This window comes from Balaenoptera musculus, chromosome 10 (assembly GCF_009873245.2).
Source record: "Balaenoptera musculus isolate JJ_BM4_2016_0621 chromosome 10, mBalMus1.pri.v3, whole genome shotgun sequence".
Classification (NCBI taxonomy): Eukaryota; Metazoa; Chordata; class Mammalia; order Artiodactyla; family Balaenopteridae; genus Balaenoptera; species Balaenoptera musculus.
This window is the reverse complement of record NC_045794.1, coordinates 98,619,229-98,637,707: the sequence shown is the minus strand read 5'-3', so window position 1 is coordinate 98,637,707 and position 18,479 is coordinate 98,619,229. Positions and strand designations below refer to the sequence as shown.

Genomic DNA, 18,479 nt, shown 5'->3' with positions numbered 1-18,479 from the left:
GCATTGAGGCGCTCTGGGCAAGTGGAAGCCCACAGACTTACTCCTATCTCCCAGGTGGGGCCACCCCTAGGGATGCAGCCTGGGGTGGGCTGGGCTCGTGGTCAGCTGGGGGTCTAGTCCGGGGCAGCCGGCTGCTGGCGCCCCAGCCAGGCCTGGAATTGCCCGGAAGGATGTAATTTCAGGGGCACAGGGTGGGAGACAGAGCCCTGCATTCTGCTAAACCCAGGCCCCATAATGAGAGGCTCTCCGAGCACCATCCAGGCACAGATGCTGTTGGAGTGTAATTAGGGGATCGAGGTGGAGCCGGACCGGCGGGCGGGCGGGCAGGCGACACAGGCTTGGGGCCAGCACTGCCCTGAAGGCAGCAGCCAGGCCCGGGCCTGCAGACAGACACGTCCTGTTGCCCGAGTATTGGCCGCTGTTCTGATGCAGAGGCCGAAGCCCAGAGCGGCTGAGCCCAGGCCCCTCGTCAGTGTAGCTGGGTTTAGCGAACATTTCTCAGGCCTGAAATGGGCACTGTGCAGTGGCCGGGGGGTGGGGGGAGGGCAAAGGGGTGACTCGGGCTTGGGCCCTGCCTCTCAAGGACCCCCCCCCCAGTCTGGTGGGGAGAACCCAGAAACCCAGAAGTTACAGTTCGTGTGGTGGGTGTTATGAGAGAGGGGAGTCCAGAGTGCTGTGGAGGCGCAGACCGGGCCCCTAATCCATCCTAGGGACTTGAGGGGAGGGTGGAAACAAGGAGGGCTTCCTAGAAAAGGTGACACGCAAGCAGAATCTCAAATTGCTGGCTGACAGCCAGGTGTCCCTGTTCCCTAGAGCCACGGCAAGCAGAGGATGGGGAGGACCTCGAGTGCCATGCTGAGAACTTTCAGCCTAACCCTGGGCCCTGGCTGGGGTGGGAGCATTGAAGGGTTTTTAGCAATGGGAAGATACAGTCAGGTTTATGCTCTATAAAGTTCCTTCTGCAGCTGGAGAAGGGCAGGTCTTCAAGTCAGACAGAACAGGGTTCAAGTTTCAGCTCTACCACATCCTACCCAAGTGACCAAGGGCAAATTGCTCCATCTCTCTGAATGGTTCTGTAAAATGATGACAAAACTACTTACCTTGCAGAGTGATATGGTAAGGGTCTGTGTTCTCCCGTCTGCCTCTGTGCCGGGCCTGGAGTTGGGCCCTGCGGATCAGGAGGGAACAGGGTGTGCTCCCAGCCCGCAGCCAGCTCAGGCAGGGGGTCTGAGGACCATGGAGGTGTCACTCCCGACTCGGGGGAGGTTTGGGGTGAAAAATCAGGCGTCCTAGAGAAGCTGGCATTTGATATGGGCTTGGAGAGACAGAATGTGGAAAAGTGGACATAGCCAGGGAGGGCAGGGGCTGGGTCGTTTAGGTGCTTCACACCCTGGGGAAAGGTAAGGAAGAGAAGGGGACAGCCCGGGTTTCCCTGCCCCTCCCCTGGCCGTGAATGCTCCACTGCCTCCAGGAATTCCACTGGGAGCGCAGGTTCTGAAGTGAAACACGGTATGCCTTTCTCATCCGTGTCCCTTGGGCAAGTTACCAAGCCTTTCTTGGGTCCTACTCTCCTCACTTGCACAGTGGGGATAATAGCATCTACTTTGAAAAATGGTCCTGAGACTTAAAGGTGATTATTCACATAAAGTGCTTAGGGCACAAAAGACACTCGATGGTAGCTACGGTCGGTCGGTCGGTCGTCATCCGCCTGCAGCGAGTTTCAGTTTCCTGTTTTGCAGCCCAGAGCTGCCCCCACTCTGTCTTGCTTCAGGGCTGCCCCTAGATCCAGCCCCCTCACTTCAGTTATTAACCTCTCGGTGCTTCAGTGTTCTCATCCGTTAAGCGGGCCAGTACTGGACAGAAGCGCCCTGCTGAGGTGGTGGGGAGAATTCATGAGATAACATGTACAGCGTGTGGCGCAGCCTGGCACACAGGCGGCTCTGGGCGGACCTGGACAGCTGCTGTCCTCGTCACCTCTCCCACGGTCCCATCCTTGCTGCCGCCCCTGTGCCTTTCCCCCCACGGCGGGACCTTGCTAGCGTTCCCTTCAGCGCCCCCATTCGAAGCATGTGGGAGCCCATATTGGTTTCTCCCTGCCTGGCTTGGCCAGCTTGCCGAGTCTGGGCTGGGGAAGGCAGCAGCCTCTTCCTGTCACCCCCCCAAGGCTCCAGCCTCTTCCTGGGCTCCGTAATTTTCTACTGATGAGGTGGAAGGGGAGGAAAATCCCTTCCTCCCGAGTTGGGGGAGGACGTAACAAGGTAATTGTTCTGTTCTCCCTGCTCTGCCGTTCCCAGCTTGCCTTCCCTTCCTGCGTGTTTAAGGGACAGGGATGCGGAAAATGATGTTATTGATGAAGTCGCCATAGCAACGACCCCTGAGAGGCACACATTCCAGCTTTGTTATTCTGGGCCGGGGGCTACGAGAAAGGCTGGCCCCTAAGTACAAACAGATTGGCCCCCAGCCCCACTGCCCTGCTTTAGATGCATCCGTGAACTTTGCTCTACGGAAGACGCGATGTACGCACTGGTTTGGGGCAGGCAGAGTCCGCCATCGTTTACCTCTGTGCACACTCTTGTAGAGCATCAAAAAATGATAGGAGGCCTTTGGGAAAATAGGCCCTGGTGGGAAAGGGCTGCGGGGGCCTGTCACCGGGCCTAGAGAGTGCAAGATCCTGGGGAGGGGCCCATCAGAAGGAAGCTCGGGGCGCTTGGGAGAGGAAGGTGCAGCCCGGAGTTCTCGTGCATGGTGTGGCCCTGGCACGTCTTTCCCCAACCCTGATCCAGCCTCTCATGAGCTTGTTTGTAAAATGGGCACGGCCATACCCACTTCTCAGGCTTACGGTGAGGGTTACATTAAATGGAAGTACAGTCAGAGCCCGAGTCCCTACATCATGTCTTCTGGGAAACTGAGAGAAAGGGGCTCTGAAGTGTGTCTCAAATCCAGCCTTCGTCCCTGTCCCCACACACGCTGCCATCCCTGCAGGCTCCTTCGTCCCGTTCAGGGTGATAACAGTTGCCTCCCACCCGCTTCTGGCCTGCACTCTTGCCCCAGCAGGTCGCCTCCATGCAACATCCAGAGATCTTTCTAATACAAAGTGCATCGCTGCCCAGTTTACAACATTTCAATGGCTCCCCCTGCCCAGGATAAAGTCCCTCAGGTCCTTACCTGCACCCTTAGCCAGCCTCACTGGCGCAGAGGAGGGGCCTGCACCTTGAGTGAGTGCCTGGGAGGCAGGTCCGACAACTAGTCACTTTTCACAAGTGAAAACTAAGGTTCAGAGAAGTGAAGTGATTGCCCAGGGTCGTGCAGCAAGCGTCAGAGTCTGAATATGGACCTGGCGATGTGTCAGCAAAGCTTCTGTGTCCTCATTGCTCCCCGCCCCATCCTGGGCACCAAGGAGACACTCGGTCCAAGTTTGCAGAACGTAATTGGATTTGGATGGATTGGATCAAATTAGATTCGACCTGGCGGGCAGCCTGGCCTGTCTGACACCAGGCCCCTGAAGACCAGGATTTCTGGGAACAACTCTGAAATTATATCTCACTTCCCCTCGAGGAGGGGAGATGAACAGGGCTTTCTGCTGGACTCAGCACTGCATGGTGTCAAGATGGGGAGTGAGGCCGAGGGAGTGGCTGCACCTGGCCCCGGGGCAGCTCTCTTGTGGTCCAGCTCCCAAGGGTAGACACGGTACAGAGCAGGGGGCCACAGGAGGACAGAGTGAGACGGGGCCCTCCGGTTCCGCAGGCTTGCAGAAGCCTGCTCTGTGCCCAGTTCTGGGCTTCGCCCTTGTTCTGGAGAAGCCTGTGGAGACAGTGTGCCAGCCAGAGCTGGCGGGAATGGGCCGGGCTGCCTCAGAGGAGCTGGGATGGGGCTGCAGCAGGGTGGGGGACCTGAAGTCCCTTCCAGTGTGGAGCCCAGGACCATTCTCCTGGAGCAGAAGTGCTTGGTAACACGCACCTTGCATGCCCCGGGGTTCGCCTTTCACATCCAAACTTCCACTTGGCCCCGTGGCCCTCAGCAGTAGCCCTCCCAGTACTACCCCTGTTAGCTTGCAGTGCCCAGGACCGCCTTCCTGGGCGGACAAGAAGGGAGAGCCGTCCGCTCTATCCCTGAGGCTCTGAGGCACAGAGGAAGCCATGCCAGGCCCCACGTGTTCCCTGCCCCGACCTGCACCTCTGCAGTCCCTCTGCCACTGTGACTTCATCTGTAAGGTGAGGGGCTGAAGTGGGCCACCCCGGGCTCTCTAAGCCTGTAACCCAGAGCCTCCCAGAGGGACTTGGGCAGAGCTCCCTGGGATACTGTGTTAAGTGAGTGAGTGGGAGGGGGCTATCCACGAGTGCCTGCAGGACTTCTCAGAGCCTTTAACGTGTGTTGTGAATTCTCTACATCAGGCGACCTGAGATGCTGTGTTTCATAGAACACACAGCAGCGAATGCCACAATAGTGCTTTGCAAATTCTCTATGCCTCTCGCCTTGTCCCCTAAATAATAGGCAATGGGTTTAATCTGCTCTGAGGTAAGAAAGGCTTCATTTCTCTCTCCTCTTCCTCCCTCCCTCTTTCTCTCTTCTTCCTCCCTTCTCTCTCTTTCTCACCCCCATTCTTCTTTGCTTTCTTTCAGTTACTGTTTGCTGATCCCTAACTCTGGGCAGGCCCCGTGCTGGGTACTTGGGATACAGAAAAGGATAAAGGTCAGGTCTCCCCTCAAATTACCCACGGTTGGCAGGAGAGAGCAACTCAGCAGCTACTCGCATTTTACACAAGGCAGAATGAAGCAGGAGCAGTGTAGAAAAGCTTTAGGAACAGCCCTACTTTCTTAGCAACCCGCTCTGTGCCACACACATTTCATAGTCTTCTCATTTGAGCCTCACGGCAACCCTCGGAGGTACACGTTCTGACAAACCCATTTGTCAGCTAAGAAAAGGGAAGAAGGTATCTGACCAGAGGCTCAGGTTCGAGCAGGCGAGCCCTGGCCCCGGCCCCTCCTGCACGAGGCTCAGCCTTCCCCAGAGGATTCTGATGGTGTGAGCACGTGGCCAGGCTGGCCTGCCGGCCTGGGGGCCGGACTCTCCCTCTGGCGCCTTTGCATCCGCTCCCCGGTAAGATCTCCTGAGCATCTGCCGTGAGCAGCCAGGCTTCTGGGCGCGGGACACAGCAGGGACGAGACACGGCCTCTCGGAGGTCGCTGGCTGGTGGGCGGGACGGCTGCAGGGGGACAGGCACGGGCGAAGTGCAGAGCCGGTCCTCAGCGTTGTGCCAGCTGGAAGGAAGAGACAAAGCCAGGACCCGCGGTCTGCGGGACAGAGCTTGAGCCGCGCCCAGGGAGTGAAGGAAGGCATCCGTTAGCCGCCGAGGGGAGCCACTCAGCTCGGTGCTGCCCTGAGGCGTGGGTCTCCTAGGCCAGCCCTTTGCGCTCCCCTTGCTTAGGACGCCGCCAGAGTGACCTTGCTCACAGAGCCCGTCACCTTTCACGGAGCCGCTGCAGAGGGCGTGGGCCAGGCCTGCCCGAGGCCGCGCTGCTATACCTCCAGCCCAGTGGGAAGGCCGGTGGTGGCTGCAGAGGGAGAGTGGGGACGCAGAGGACAAGCAGGTGAGAGGTCGGGACCCCAGCTGTCATAAAGCACGGCTGCTCGAGGAACGTCACGCTGCTCGGAAAGGCTAGAGAGGCGACACAAGCAGGAGAGACGAGGCTTCGAGGTGGTTCTGCAGGTGAGCTGAGGCTCCGCCCTCGTGCTCAGCGGCAGCCGGGTGAAGGTCAAAGAGCAGCGAGGGGTTCTGTGCTTCGTTGAGGGGCTGCCCGGAGAGCTTCACAGAGTCTGAATTTGCCTTGAATTCCCATAGGCTCTTAATTCTGAGGACGACGAATAGTAACAGGTGCCATTTATTAGACCAGCTCTGTGCCGGGTTCCTAGTTCCGTTCACCCCAGAAAATGCATGCTGCCTGTCAGTCATCTGAGTCCCGCAAGGGTAGCTCAGTGACCCCCAGACCAGGAGAGCCGTGGCTGGGAGCCCGGCGGCCTGGGTTCCAGGCCTGCCATATGATCTGGGACAGTCACCCCTGCCTCGAGGCCTCATCTTCCCCATTTGGAAGATGGATGGCCAGGAGCCGTCCAGCCCTGACCATCTGTGGTCCTGCCAGCCATGAAGCCGAGCTTCTCGTGGCCCGCGGAAGCCAGCGCCGCCCCAGAGTGGAGGGAAAGGTCACGCAGTTCCCGTGTCCACAGCTGGGCAAGGGGCTGAGTCACCCGCACAGAGGAAGGCGTACCCCCGGCCCCCAGCTAGGCGGTTGTAGCCTTCTTTGGAGTGGTCGCTAGGGTCATTCTTAAATGTGACGGCAGTGCTCTCACGACCACCAGGTCAGGAGCCTCCAGAAGCGCTCGGGCCGGGCAGGAGCTCCCCAGCCGTACGTGAGCCTGGCTGTGGTGGCTGCCGCTGCCAGCTGTGAGGCCCCGACCCGAGGCTCTTCCACCTCCCCTCCCTTCGCCGTGGGCACTCGGAGCATCCCCGCCTGGGCAAGACCTGCCCTGGACGGTGAGGTCACTGAGGAGGCCCGGAGCTCAGCCTGAGTCCCCCGGGGAGCGGAGGGGAGCCACACGGCCACCCCCCAGCCAAGAGGGCGTGGGTGTCCAGAAGGCCCTTGACTGGCCTGAGGGCCAAGGAGGGCTTCCCGGAGGAGGGAGGGACGTAGTGGCACGGGCGCTACAGTGCACACGCCTTTTGGGGCAGCAGCAGTAGCTGACTGGCCCCGAGAGCGCCCAGTCTGCGGCAGGCCCAGCCGGCGGAGACTCCCCGCTAGAGCAGGCAAGGGCGACAAAGGCCTGGAGAACCAGGGGCCAGGGCTCCAGACAGTACGGTCGAGAATCACACCCATCCCCCCTTCTCCTCTGCAAGGACCCCTCCTGTCAGCCAGCTCTCCTTGTTTTAGGAAATACCGTTTTTAACAGAAGATGTACTAATGTTAATGTGTAATAAAGTTTAAATTTCCGTTTTTAAGTAAATTAATAAAGATAAATTTCCCCCATTTAATCTCTAGTAAATATTTATAGCCATAACACAGAAACACCAGCTCTTTGGGCTCCAGTTTGACAATCTGATTTGCATAAGTGAGAAAATCATGGTGAATGAATAATAGTAATAAAATCAGCTGAAACCAGAGGTCAGTGTGCTGAGCAAAATGCATGCTTCATTCATTTTGACTTTTTTTTGTTTTCTTCAACTTCAGACTTTTTTCAGCCTTTATGGTAGCTGCCAGGGTGTTTGTGTTTTAAAACATCTGTCAATTCTCAGTTGCCCCATGCCCAGGCTTAAAGTGGCCGAGGTCAAGATTGAGCTAGTCCTCACCTTGAACAGAAGGCCAGTGAGTCACCTGGGGAAGGAGGTCTCAGGGCGGTGTTGGCGGACAGCAGCTCTTCCTTTCATCTGCACTTAGCCTCTTGATGGACTTGTGACCTCTAACCTCTCACTTGACCCCTGACCTCATAAATTCTGGAAACTCCTCACAAATCACCAGGAAGATAAACATCAACCGGGGTCAACTGAAGGGGGTTCCAAGCCGCTCCAGGCAGACAGGGAGGGGGGATCAAGTCTTCTGGGGTGGAGGGGATTTCCCAGAAACTGTGGGTGACTCAGAAGAGGGGCCAAACCCCAGGGAACCCTTGTTCTCCCTGATCACACCAGGGCCCTCAGAGTGCATTTTGGCGAGATGCTTGGCAGGCGCTGACCGGGTGGGCGGTGAGTAGAGGCCAGGCCTCCGGAGGTGGATGGTCCATAGTTCCTGCCCTCAAAGCCCGTGGGCAGCCCAGCTCTGCACTCAGCGAGGCCTCTGGGAGGGGAGAAGACAGGGAACCTGGCTGGCCTTGGGGGGGACAGGGCTTCCGAATCGGCCAGAGGACGAGCTGCAGGGGCTGCCGGGCAGGGCCAACGTGGACAAGCGTCCAGATAAAAAAGCCCGCTGCAGCCAGAGCCTGGGGGTGCCGGAGCGGGCAGTGGGGTGGCCCAGCCCTGAGCCCCTGCGGCAGTCTCCCATTTCTGAAGTTTCCCAGCCAGCAGGGGAGTCCATTGCTAACTGCCCTTTTAAGTTGAGGCCTCGGAGGAAAAGGTGCCTGAGGTTTGCAAACATTTTTGCTTTAAAGAGGAACATCTGCCAACCAGCGGGAATCTCAGGCTGAGATTAGGAACACAGTGACGTGTGTGGCCTGGACCCGGAATAAGCTCGGAGGGCGGAGGGACGCCTGCTCGGGGCTCGCGGGCCTGCAGGGCTCTGCACTGAGGCTGGGGGTTCTGTGGGTCCTGGGGAGCACTGCAATGACCAGGTACACGTGGAGACCCCCTCTGGAAGCTGGGGGATTGTGTGTGTGGCGGAAGGGTGTTTAGTTCAGGACACAGCCGTGGGGCTGGTGAGGACGAGCCTCTACTGCCCCGGGGTCCAGCGGGCCAGCACGGCAGCGTCTGACTTGTGCAGAAGTGCAGTGAGAGGGGGCTGAGCGGGCCGCCGGCGCCTCGGGGTGCGACGGCTGGAGGCCGGCCGGGGCGTGTCGGCACCATGACCCGTCAGTACTCCTCTGTGTGCCCAGCCTGAAAGGCAAGTCTCCACCTGCCCCACGGGGGCTTGTGGCATCCCCGTACAAACTGAAAAGTGCTGCGCACCACCATCGTTTTAAATGCCACCCACATCTGCTTTCGTGGGGAAACCATCTAAACCACTGACCTGGGAAGCATTCTGTAGCCCATGCCCTGTAATCTGACCCAGGTCAGGAGTGTTTCCTCCGTGGGTCCTGCGAGCTCATTGACGGCCCTCCGAGCAAGGCCTGGCTCTAGACCTGGGCACCGTGTCCTCAGTTTCCCCCTAGGGGATCGCCATCTGGATGACTAGGTGCACCCCCCGTGTGCATGCCATGCACGTGCCAACGGCAGCCCAAGAACACTACGTTTGCTTGTGACATTTCGCCGGTTATCTCTTCTAAGCCTGAAATTTTCTCTCTCCCTGGTCCCCAACCCCTCTCTTGTCTGTCTCTTCCCAGAGGGTATGAACTGCATGAACAAAGACCATGGCTGTGCCCACATCTGCCGGGAGACGCCCAAAGGTGGGGTTGCTTGTGACTGCAGGCCCGGCTTTGACCTTGCCCACAACCAGAAGGACTGCACACGTAGGTAGATGGAGGCAACGGGGTCAGACATCCCCACGCGCCTCCTGCCGTTGCTTTGTGGGGGGTCTATCCAGTCTGCTGGACGTTGCCTGAGAAGGGCACTCAGTCCCCTGGGAGGGGGAGAGAAGGGCAGGGCCACCCCCCGAAGGGGCCTGGGAGGCATGAGGAACAGGGGCCGTAAGCCCCAGGCTCGGGGATTCCCTGGCACAGTACCACTGACACAGCCCCAGATCTGGGCTGGATCTTATGCAGGGAGGGCCCTGTGTGACAGCCCTGCCGGTGCTCATCGTAACCCCTTCCTTCCCCCCTGCCCCCGACCCCAGAGACCCATTGGTCCTGTGCTCGAGCTCTCCAGCAGGAACGGAGGGACTGTGGGTTCTCACTGGGCCAGGGCAGCCCTTGGTAACAGAATGGTATAAAGAAGGCAAGGAGGGGACTTCCCTGGTGGCGCAGTGGTTGAGAATCCGCCTGCCAATGCAGGGGACACGGGTTCAAGCCCTGGTCAGGGAAGATCCCACATGCCGCGGAGCAACTAAGCCCGTGCGCCACAACTACTGAGCCTGCGCTCTAGAGCCCGTGCTCTGCAACAGGAGAGGCCACCGCAATGAGAAGCCCACGCACCGCAACGAAGAGTAGACCCCACTCACTGCAACTAGAAAAAGCCCGCACGCAGCAACGAAAACCCAATGCAGCCAAAAAATAAATAAAAATTTATTTTTTAAAAAAAATTTATTTAAGAAAAAAAAAAAAGGCAAGGAGCTTGGTTCTGGGGTGGGGGGGGTCCTAGCACAGGCTGTGCTGAGTTTATTTCCAGGATCAAAGACCAGAGCTCACAGCCTAGCCCTGAAAGGCCCCCTATAAATGATGATACCCTGGGAAATCTGGATTGAATGGTGCCTCTGGTCAAAGGTGCCATTTCAGGACCAGCTCGGAGGTCAGCCTGCAGGACGCAGGCGTAATCCAGCCTCTTACTGTGGTCACCCAGCACTCCCCAGTAGGAGTGGGGGCCAGCAAACGAAGTGAGACGGCGGCTGAGCACGCTGAGTCCTCCAAAGCTGCGGACACACTGCGTCCTCCCAACACTGCGTGGGGGGTGGCAGGACGGGGCCTCCGCTCGCCGGACACACTGCGTCCTCCCAACACTGCGTGGGGGGTGGCAGGACGGGGCCTCCGCTCGCCGGACACACTGCATCCTCCCAACACTGCGTGGGGGGTGGCAGGACGTGGCCTCCGCTCGCCAGGCAGCCAGGATGCCCACATTGATGTGATGTTTGCCGCGTGTCTGCAAAGAGTGGGGGGAGGCTGGTGTGAGTGCTGCCCGTCTCTGGCCAGAGACAAGCGCTTCATACCAGGCCCACTTTCTGCTGCAGAAAAATGGTATGAAGGAGTCTGAGTCCAACTCCCAGGCCAGCCACTGAGCCAGGAGACAGACGCTGACCAGCTCTCCTAAAGAAAATGGCCTTTCTTTCCATCCTTCATTCTGTGGAGAAGACAGCTGGCCTTTGCCAGCCCGTCATCCTTAGTCATCGTGATTCTTCCAGTTGTCCTCCGCTCTCCTCAAACAGTCATCGAGATCTCGGGGACCCACATGCCTCAGACATAGTCCCTGTCACCACGGGAGCTCGTGCTCCAGCCCCCACTCCTGATTCGTCCGTTCCCCAAGGTGAAGACACTTCCTCCTGCCCAGGTTGGTCCCAGATGTGGACCAGCTTCCTCTTCTAGTCGTTCCTGCGGGATCGCAGTGATCAACACGTACGCTGTCACCAAGGGGAGGGCCAATCAGGGACACTGTTGATGGGGAAATGCCCGGCTCTAACCCAGGCCCTCCTGTCCTCCACACCAGATGGATCCCTTTAGCTGCAGAGAAACCTCCTGCCACCTGGCAACCTTCAGAACAGAGAAGGAATAACTCCAGCTTCCCAGTCCTCCCCGTGGGGTAATCTGAGCTTCCTCAGCACAAAGGCCAAGGACCAGCATATGTGGCGTGGGCAGGCTTGGTGACAGGCTCGGCCAGGAGGAAAGCACGTTCCTTCAGTCAGCAAGACTGACTGACGCCCGCCCTGGCCAAGCCCTGAGCTAGGTGCCGGAGGGAGAGCTGTGGGCCCCAGGAAGTGGCTGGGACTGACTGACTGGCTGCCTAATCCTATAGTTCCGTGTGGGGCGAGTGCTACAAGTGCTACAAGGGGACGGTTTGCTCAGAGAGCATCTCCTGAGGGACCAACCTGGTCTGAGAGGTCAGGGATAAGGAGGGCTCCGTGCACGGCCAAGACTCCCCCACCCCACCCAGGCAGAGAAGAGCTAAGCCCGCGCGCCGAACTTTTGGTAAAGCAGATAGAGTCCCACCCTCTCTGCTCAGTGGCTGGGTGTTGCCAAGGTGTGTGGAGAGTCCAGCACCCATCCTGGAGCCCAGGAGTGGGTGACTACTGCCCTGCAGCCCTCCTGCGAGGGATGGCACCCCTGGCTGTCCACCCCGTCAGCTTTGGTTTCTTCTGTGCGGTTAATGTGGATTAGCGTAAAGTTAGCTCTGAGACTTCCCTGTAGCCCTTGAGCTCACTTGAGGCCCAGGAAATTCTAGATCTGGAGTTGGGTCGGGGGCTGAGGCCTGGCCCAGGCAGCCGCTGTGAACGAGCGGGACCACAGGGGACTCTGCCCAAACTTTCCTCCCTCCAGAGCCCAGGACTCGCTCCAGGGCCAGAGGAGGTTTCCTCCATCCTTCTCTGGGTCTTCCCGGAGCTCAGGGCTCAGGACTTACTTCCGTGTACATGCTATAGGCTCTCTACGTGCTCACGGCTCGGCCTGTGTGGTCTGGGAGCTGCACGCGGGCCTGTATAGAGGGAGCAAGAGAAAGTGGCCCTCGCTCCGGTTGCCTCAGACAGGCCCGTGCCCTCCTTAGAGTCACTTGCAGGGTCCCGTCCATCTCCTGGAGCCCAGAGCCTGGAAAGAACTGTCCCCTCACTGGTCCACCCCTGCCCACCCTGAATGGGGCTTTTCTTAGTCCGGAAAGGCACATGATGTCCAGCCCAAGGTGGGGCTCTCGCCTCACCTGAGACCCGTGCTAAGCGGCAGCCCCCTGGGACCTTGGCTTCCCTGAGGCTCCTCCTGTGCAGAGAGATGAGAGGCCCTGACTCCAGGCTGCCGGGCACCCAGAAATGCTGGGAGAAGAGGCACTCCCACACAGAGGGGCCAGAGGGCTTGGTGACAAAGCCCCAGCTGTTTCCTGAAGCAGTTCTGCATGTCCTTGAAGTGTCGCCCCAGAAGCTGGGTCCCTCCTTCGGATGGTCATAAGCTCCCTGTGGAAGAGGCAGCCCGCCAGGGCCACTGGTCACTGAGGACAGTGTCTGGGACAATGAGCAGGGACCATTCTCCTCGCGTCCTCCTCACCTGGCAGGGAGACTGCATGTGGCCGGGTTGACGGGGCCAGCGTCGCTCAGGCTGGAAACCCCAGAGCCTCCGTGCTGTTCTCTGGGTGAAAGGAGGACCTGGGAAATGCAGCTGCAGAACTCAGTTCTGAAACACCTGGAATCCTTCACCGGGGAGTTGCCACCAAGTGACCTCCCTCTGGCCCCAGCCCTGCTCATGGGTCACCTGATAAAACGTCATTCAGGCTCTGCCAGTTTGGAATTTTCTGCTCCTCTGACCGTGGTTGGTCTGAGATTTACTTCTGCATACCTGATCATCGTTAGGGTTTTCAAATAAATTCAGAGTGTAGATAGAATTCTGGACAAATGGGTAAGGTCTCCAGGAAGACACCCTGTCCTCAAGGCCCCGGTGTACCATTTGCATACAGATGACGGGCACCCTGTCGCCTTACAGCGGAGTAAAGCAGGGGCAGCAAGAAGCCCTGCCATGGAGATCTTGGATCTCCTTTTGCGATATCCCTCACCCTGGGAAGAGAGGACAATGTGTTTTCTTTTCAGTAAACTTGAATTTCTCCTTTTCCCTACTTCAGACGGGCTCCTGCTTGTTCAGCCGCCTTTTCAGCGACCCAGGTTGCTGATGCTGTGAAACATTTTAAGATCCTGGGCTGAAGGACAGCAGCTCCTCCAGGCCATAGGCATTGCGCACTATGTAACACGTTTAAATAAAAGGTCATTTTCAAACCTGCATCTGAGATGACATTAATTTGCACACGTTCTGTCTGTTTGGACATTTCCTTGGGAGGATTAGGGCTTAGAGTGGATAGAGATTGAGGTGGCTGCTGGGACTTGGAGGGAATAGGCCTCCGTGGGGACATCCTTCCACATGCCCCAAGACGTAAGCAAAAGGAAGAAAGGTCTGCGAGAGCTAAGGAAATGAGCACCCCCCCCCCTCACATGGGCCTGCCCCCTCCCACCGCCTTGAAGAGTATGCCTGGTATTAACAGACATTTGCCCCATCGGGACAGGCTATTGTAAAGTGTCTTTTGCAACCTAGGAAGGATAAAACTGTCTAGCTTATCCCTTTCTTCAACTAACACCATCTGAGCGCATCAGCTGTGTGCCAGCTCTGTTCAAAGCCCAGACGACCCAAAGTCCATGCTCTGTCCCACCCCAGTTCGCCTCTAGGGAGTGAGCGATTCCATCCAAGACCCCAGAGGGGCTGATGTCCAGGGAAATGTGTGCCTCTGCACTGACTGTCTCATGTCCCCACTTTCCTCCCCCCATCCCTTAAAGAAACAACCAACGGCAATAAACTAATCGTTTTTGTTGTCATTCTGTTTATACACACGTATGTACACTTTGGGCCTAACTAGTAACCTGTAACTATGGAAACGGAGGCTGCCAGCACAGCTGTGAGGACACGGACACAGGCCCCATGTGCGGCTGCCACCAGAAGTACGCCCTGCACTCAGACGGTCGGACGTGCATCGGTGAGTAAGCGCTTTTGCCAAGCACCAGCACTCTGCGCCACCCTTTCCCCCGGGGTGCCCGTGTGGCCCGAAAGTGGCCACAGCCCACTGCATCCTGGTTTCCAAGAAGGAAGCTAAGGGGGGAAAAAGAAAGGGAGCCCCCCACGGTACTGATGGGGCTGGCGGGTGACCCCAAGGGGAGCTTTCTGTGAACACTTCCCAGGGTCGCGCATCCACCCAGACCAAGCGCCCCTGCTTTGTGTCACTGCGGGTTTTCTGAGGGGCCTCGTCCTCCGCGTGCAGGTGGTTCCAGGCAGGTGATCTGTGGGGAGGAGGGTGGTGTGTGCACCTTTGGAGGGCAGCTTCCGTTCCTGAAGCACAGGGGTTTCCTCCCCTAATGTGGAGACACACCGGAGACTCGGCCGGCCTGCATCACCACCTCCTTGGTGGTGTGAGCTGCCCACAGCCTCTGGAAAACCAAGAGGTTTTCTCAGAAAACTGCTTTCAGTCTTGGTTGTCTAGAACACCAGGGGAGAGGGCTGGTGTGAATCCCGGGTCAGGTCTGCGTGTTTTTAACTGCTCTCCACTCCCCAGCTACGGGACCTCTCGCTGGACCTCCTCTCCCACCTAGAGCCCCTTCTTCTCGGGTGCCCCCTCCTGACACCCCTCGGGTGTCACCTCACCTGTTACAAGAGTGTCAGTTTCAATCCCTGTCCCCTCCGTCCTCCTGGTCCTTATTTCCAAGGGGAAGCTTGAGTATTTGTGATTATCTCAAGTGATAATCACTAGTAAGTTCTTTCCCCACTCAAAAATAACAGCCAATTTTTTAACTGAGAAAAAGAGGAGTTTCAAAGTTGGTGCCCAGAGTTCATCCTCTTCTTTCTCTTCAACACTGGCCAAGTTCAGAAACCCCCCACAAGTCAGTTATCATATTCATTTTTTTTAGAAAGGCCCTGTTTTTTTATTATCGACTCAGAAGATATTTCTTGAGGGATTTTCAAGTAGCAGAAAAGGGTTGGCAAGCAAGCAAAGCCATGAAGCCCGGAGTCTGCTGTCACCTTCTGTCCCCTGTGGCTCTGCTCCCTTGCACCCCGGGGGCGTCGGGCGGAGGGGCCGGGCACCAGTGGTCACGTCCCAGTCCCGACTGTCGTCCCAGGTGCTGCCTGCGTGGTCCTCCCTTCCTCTGTGTGGTCTCTCCTCTCAGACAGCCATTTTGGGTTTCATTTTATCTCATTCCTCCTGCTTTTCTGGTGATGGTCCCTGATTGCCTGTCTTGTCTGATAACTGACGTTCATTAATTATTTTCAGAGCCAAAAGCCAAACCAAACCAAAGAACTAAAAAAACAAAACAAAAACAAACAAATTCGAAGCAGAACCCGGTCTCAGACCAGTGTCTCTATTGCAGCCTGATCCATCTAGAACCCCCTCTCCCACCTCTCTCCCTGTCTCCACCGTCCCCCCGGGCGCTCTCCCAGGCCCGCCGGCCCCCTTCCTGTCTCGTCTGCTGGGGTCTCCCGCAGCGTTTGCGTCTGCGGCGGAGCCGCCTCTTCCAGCCCCCGGACCAGCGCAAACGGCTGCCGGCCAGACACGCGCCCAGCCTCGTCTAACACTTCGTGTCTTTGTCCACCTGGCTCATCCTCTCTTCTCTTTTTATCCTTTAGTGTCCGCTGCACGTGAAGGTCCCTGCTTGGATCTGCTCTCTAACATAACTTCCCTCTGCCTGCCCCTTCCCCTCCCCTCTCCTTAGAAATCCTTTCCCAGACCCAGCTCCTGGGCCCTGGGCCGTTACTCCCTGCTGGCCCAGAGGACCTTTCATCTGCCTTTGCTCACTGCTCCTCGGGCTCCCCCGGGAGCGGATGTCCCCACGCATCTCGCGCCGAGCCGAGAAACGCGAGCCAGCTCGCCTCACGCGCTCCTCTACGGGAAGCATGCCGGCAGCTCCCGGCTGCCCGGCCGGCTGTCTGTCTCTCTGCACGCTCCTAAAACGGCCGCCCCTCTTTGCAGCCTCCCGCTGAGCACTGGGGCGTCTCGCTCCAGTCCTCCATAGACAAGCAGGCAACCAGCGCTGCCCAAATCGACCCCCTGGTTTCTCTGTGTCTGTTCGGTTGGATCCACCGTTGAGTGTATGTGTGTTTGTCCCCCCGTATGTTTTGTTCTTAATTTTGCATGAGTGTTTGACACGTTTTCACACCCTTGAGACAGGGTGTCTGCTGTCCAGGCGCATCCATCACCGGACCTCGCGGGTCCTGTCCCCTTGTCCTGGCCCTTGTCCTGTGCCTGCCTCTTCAGCCTGAGCCGGGGTGTCTGCAACTGCCTGGGTCTTCGCGAGCTCCGCGGTGGTGCTCTCCACCTCTCCGGCCCTCCGCACGTGGCTCCTGTCTGCTCTGACCTCAGCCTCCTCCTGTGTCTGTTTTGCAGATGGGCCCTGTGTCCCATCCGTGTCCTTTTGTGGTCGTCCCTCTTCTGCCCCCCTCCCCCGCCCTGCCGCCTCTTCGCTCTGCCCTGAACACGCCATCTGGAGGTTCCTGGGATTAGCCCCTTGGCGAGGCCCGGCGTGCTGTGTTGGCTTGGTGTGCGCCACGCCAAGAGGCTGACTGTCTTGGGCCGCGGGAAGTGGGCTCTCATTAACCACCGGCTCCGTGTTTGTCCCTTACTTGTGTTTTAGAAAAGGATGAGGCTGCAATTGAGCGCTCTCAGTTCAGTGCCACGTCAGTAGCTGATGTGGACAAGCGGGGGAAACGGCGGCTCCTCATGGGTAACGCTTTTCTTCCACTTCCTTTGTTGTACTTGCACCTTTGTTCGTGTGTGTGTGTGTGTGTGTGTGTGTGTGTGTGCGGTATGTGCTGGCGTGGGGGTGTCTGTAGGCGTGCTTGTGTGTCAGGCTGTGGGAGCTGTGCTGGCGTGTGGGGTGTGGTGTGTGGGGCTGTTTATCCGTGTGGTGTGCCCACGTGTGTGTGGTCGGGCGTGCCGTGGGTGAGTGTGAGGGGCTCTGCTCCAGATGTGAACTCACTTTTTCCTTTTTAAGGTTTTTACCCTTCATCGAATACATGTATTTCTCTGTGTGTTTGTAGCAAAGAATCCAGAGCCAATGTCTAGTGGCTTCTGCCTGTAAGGAGATGTGCTCTGTAAACCCCCTCTACTCGCAGTAATGCCCACATGTGCAGTTAGGATTCCAGGGTCAGCAAAGGAACACTGAGACACAGAAGCAAAATGGGTGTTAGTGTAGAACAGGGGTTCAGGCAGCACGTCTGTATCTGTCTCCTCGCCAGAGAGGAGCCACGTCCAGGGGGAAGAGAACTACATCTAGATGCGGGGCAGCAGGGTCTCAGGGGTGTCCAATCCACCCTGCTTGCTTTAGAGTTGGGAAATCTGCTACCCAGAGAGGGGAGGACCGGTCAGGGTCACCTGGCAGCCCCTTCTGGCCCCAAGGCCCCCCAGTCCGTGAATGACCCCAGCCCACTGGGCTGGCAGTCTCAGCCCACTTTTCCCCAGTGCCCCCGCCTCGGGCCCCCGCTTGCCTTGGGGGTCCATGTGATGTCAGCTGCGCTCTGAGCACTGCCCTGGGCTGGATCCAGACTCTAGGGAGGCTTGCCCAGAAACACCTGGGGCCGCTCTGGGCGGCTGGAGGTCTGCTGGTGTGGCTGGTCCCGGGCAGGGTGAGGAAAAAGGAGAAAATAACTGCTCTGCAACCGAGCTCGGTCTGCAGAACAGAAGAGCCATCTGTCTCCACATTCATTCGTTCCTCTGGCCCTCAGTCAGTGCCAGTTCTGGGGTCGCTGGCCCCTGGGTGGCACTAGCTGCCAGGCCTCTGGAGCACAGGTATCGGGTCACCTGGGATGGTCACGACCTTCTTTGTGGCACTCCTGTTAGGTCACACCAGCTTTGGGAGCTGTGAGGTCAGGTGGTGCATTTCCCACATCTCGGAGGAGGAAACTGAGACTCATTGGGGTGCCCTGGCTTGCCCAAGGTCACACGTTACCCTGCATAGCTGAGCTTAACCCAGAGGTCACGGCCACGTGGGCCATCTTAAGTGTCGGCGTCACAGGACCATGGAGGTCAGAGCCTAAAGGTCCCAGAGAGGTCACTTAGTTTTGTGGTCCTCGTAGGGACCTCAAAGGAGCCCAGGCATCTAGGGAGGAGAGAGGTCTGAGTGGGGCTGAGGGAGGGATGTGGCCTTGAGTGCTGGCGAGTAGGCTTGAGGTCTCCCCCAGTGAGGCTTTGAGGAGCAAAGGAAGCCATGGGCTGGCCGACAGCTCTGTGAACCCCCGGGCCATGCTGGGCAGGACAGATACAGCCCTGTTCTCAGATGAGAGCACTACAGGCCGGAGAGGCCAGAGGACTCACTCTGGTTACACAGGGACAAGCTCAGGCTAGAAGCCCGCTCTCTGCAGGTTCTCTGTACGAGGCTGTCTCATTGACTTGGGCCGTCTGGGTTGGCCTGGGAAGAGCTGGAAACCACGAAGGGGTGGGCTTAGCGGCTCCAGCAATCAGGCGTGTCCACTGCCCT

General features: G+C 58.0%; 1 protein-coding gene across 1 annotated transcript in view; it reads left to right on the top strand.

The window, feature by feature from the left end:
• SCUBE1 (signal peptide, CUB domain and EGF like domain containing 1) overlaps window positions 1–18,479 on the top strand; it is a 133,549-nt gene that overhangs the window by 61,310 nt on the left and 53,760 nt on the right. The window contains exons 5-6 of the mRNA XM_036866320.1: window positions 9,019–9,144; window positions 13,877–13,993. Of these exons, the coding sequence (XP_036722215.1) occupies window positions 9,019–9,144; window positions 13,877–13,993 (243 nt within the window). The remainder of the gene's footprint in view (window positions 1–9,018; window positions 9,145–13,876; window positions 13,994–18,479) is intronic.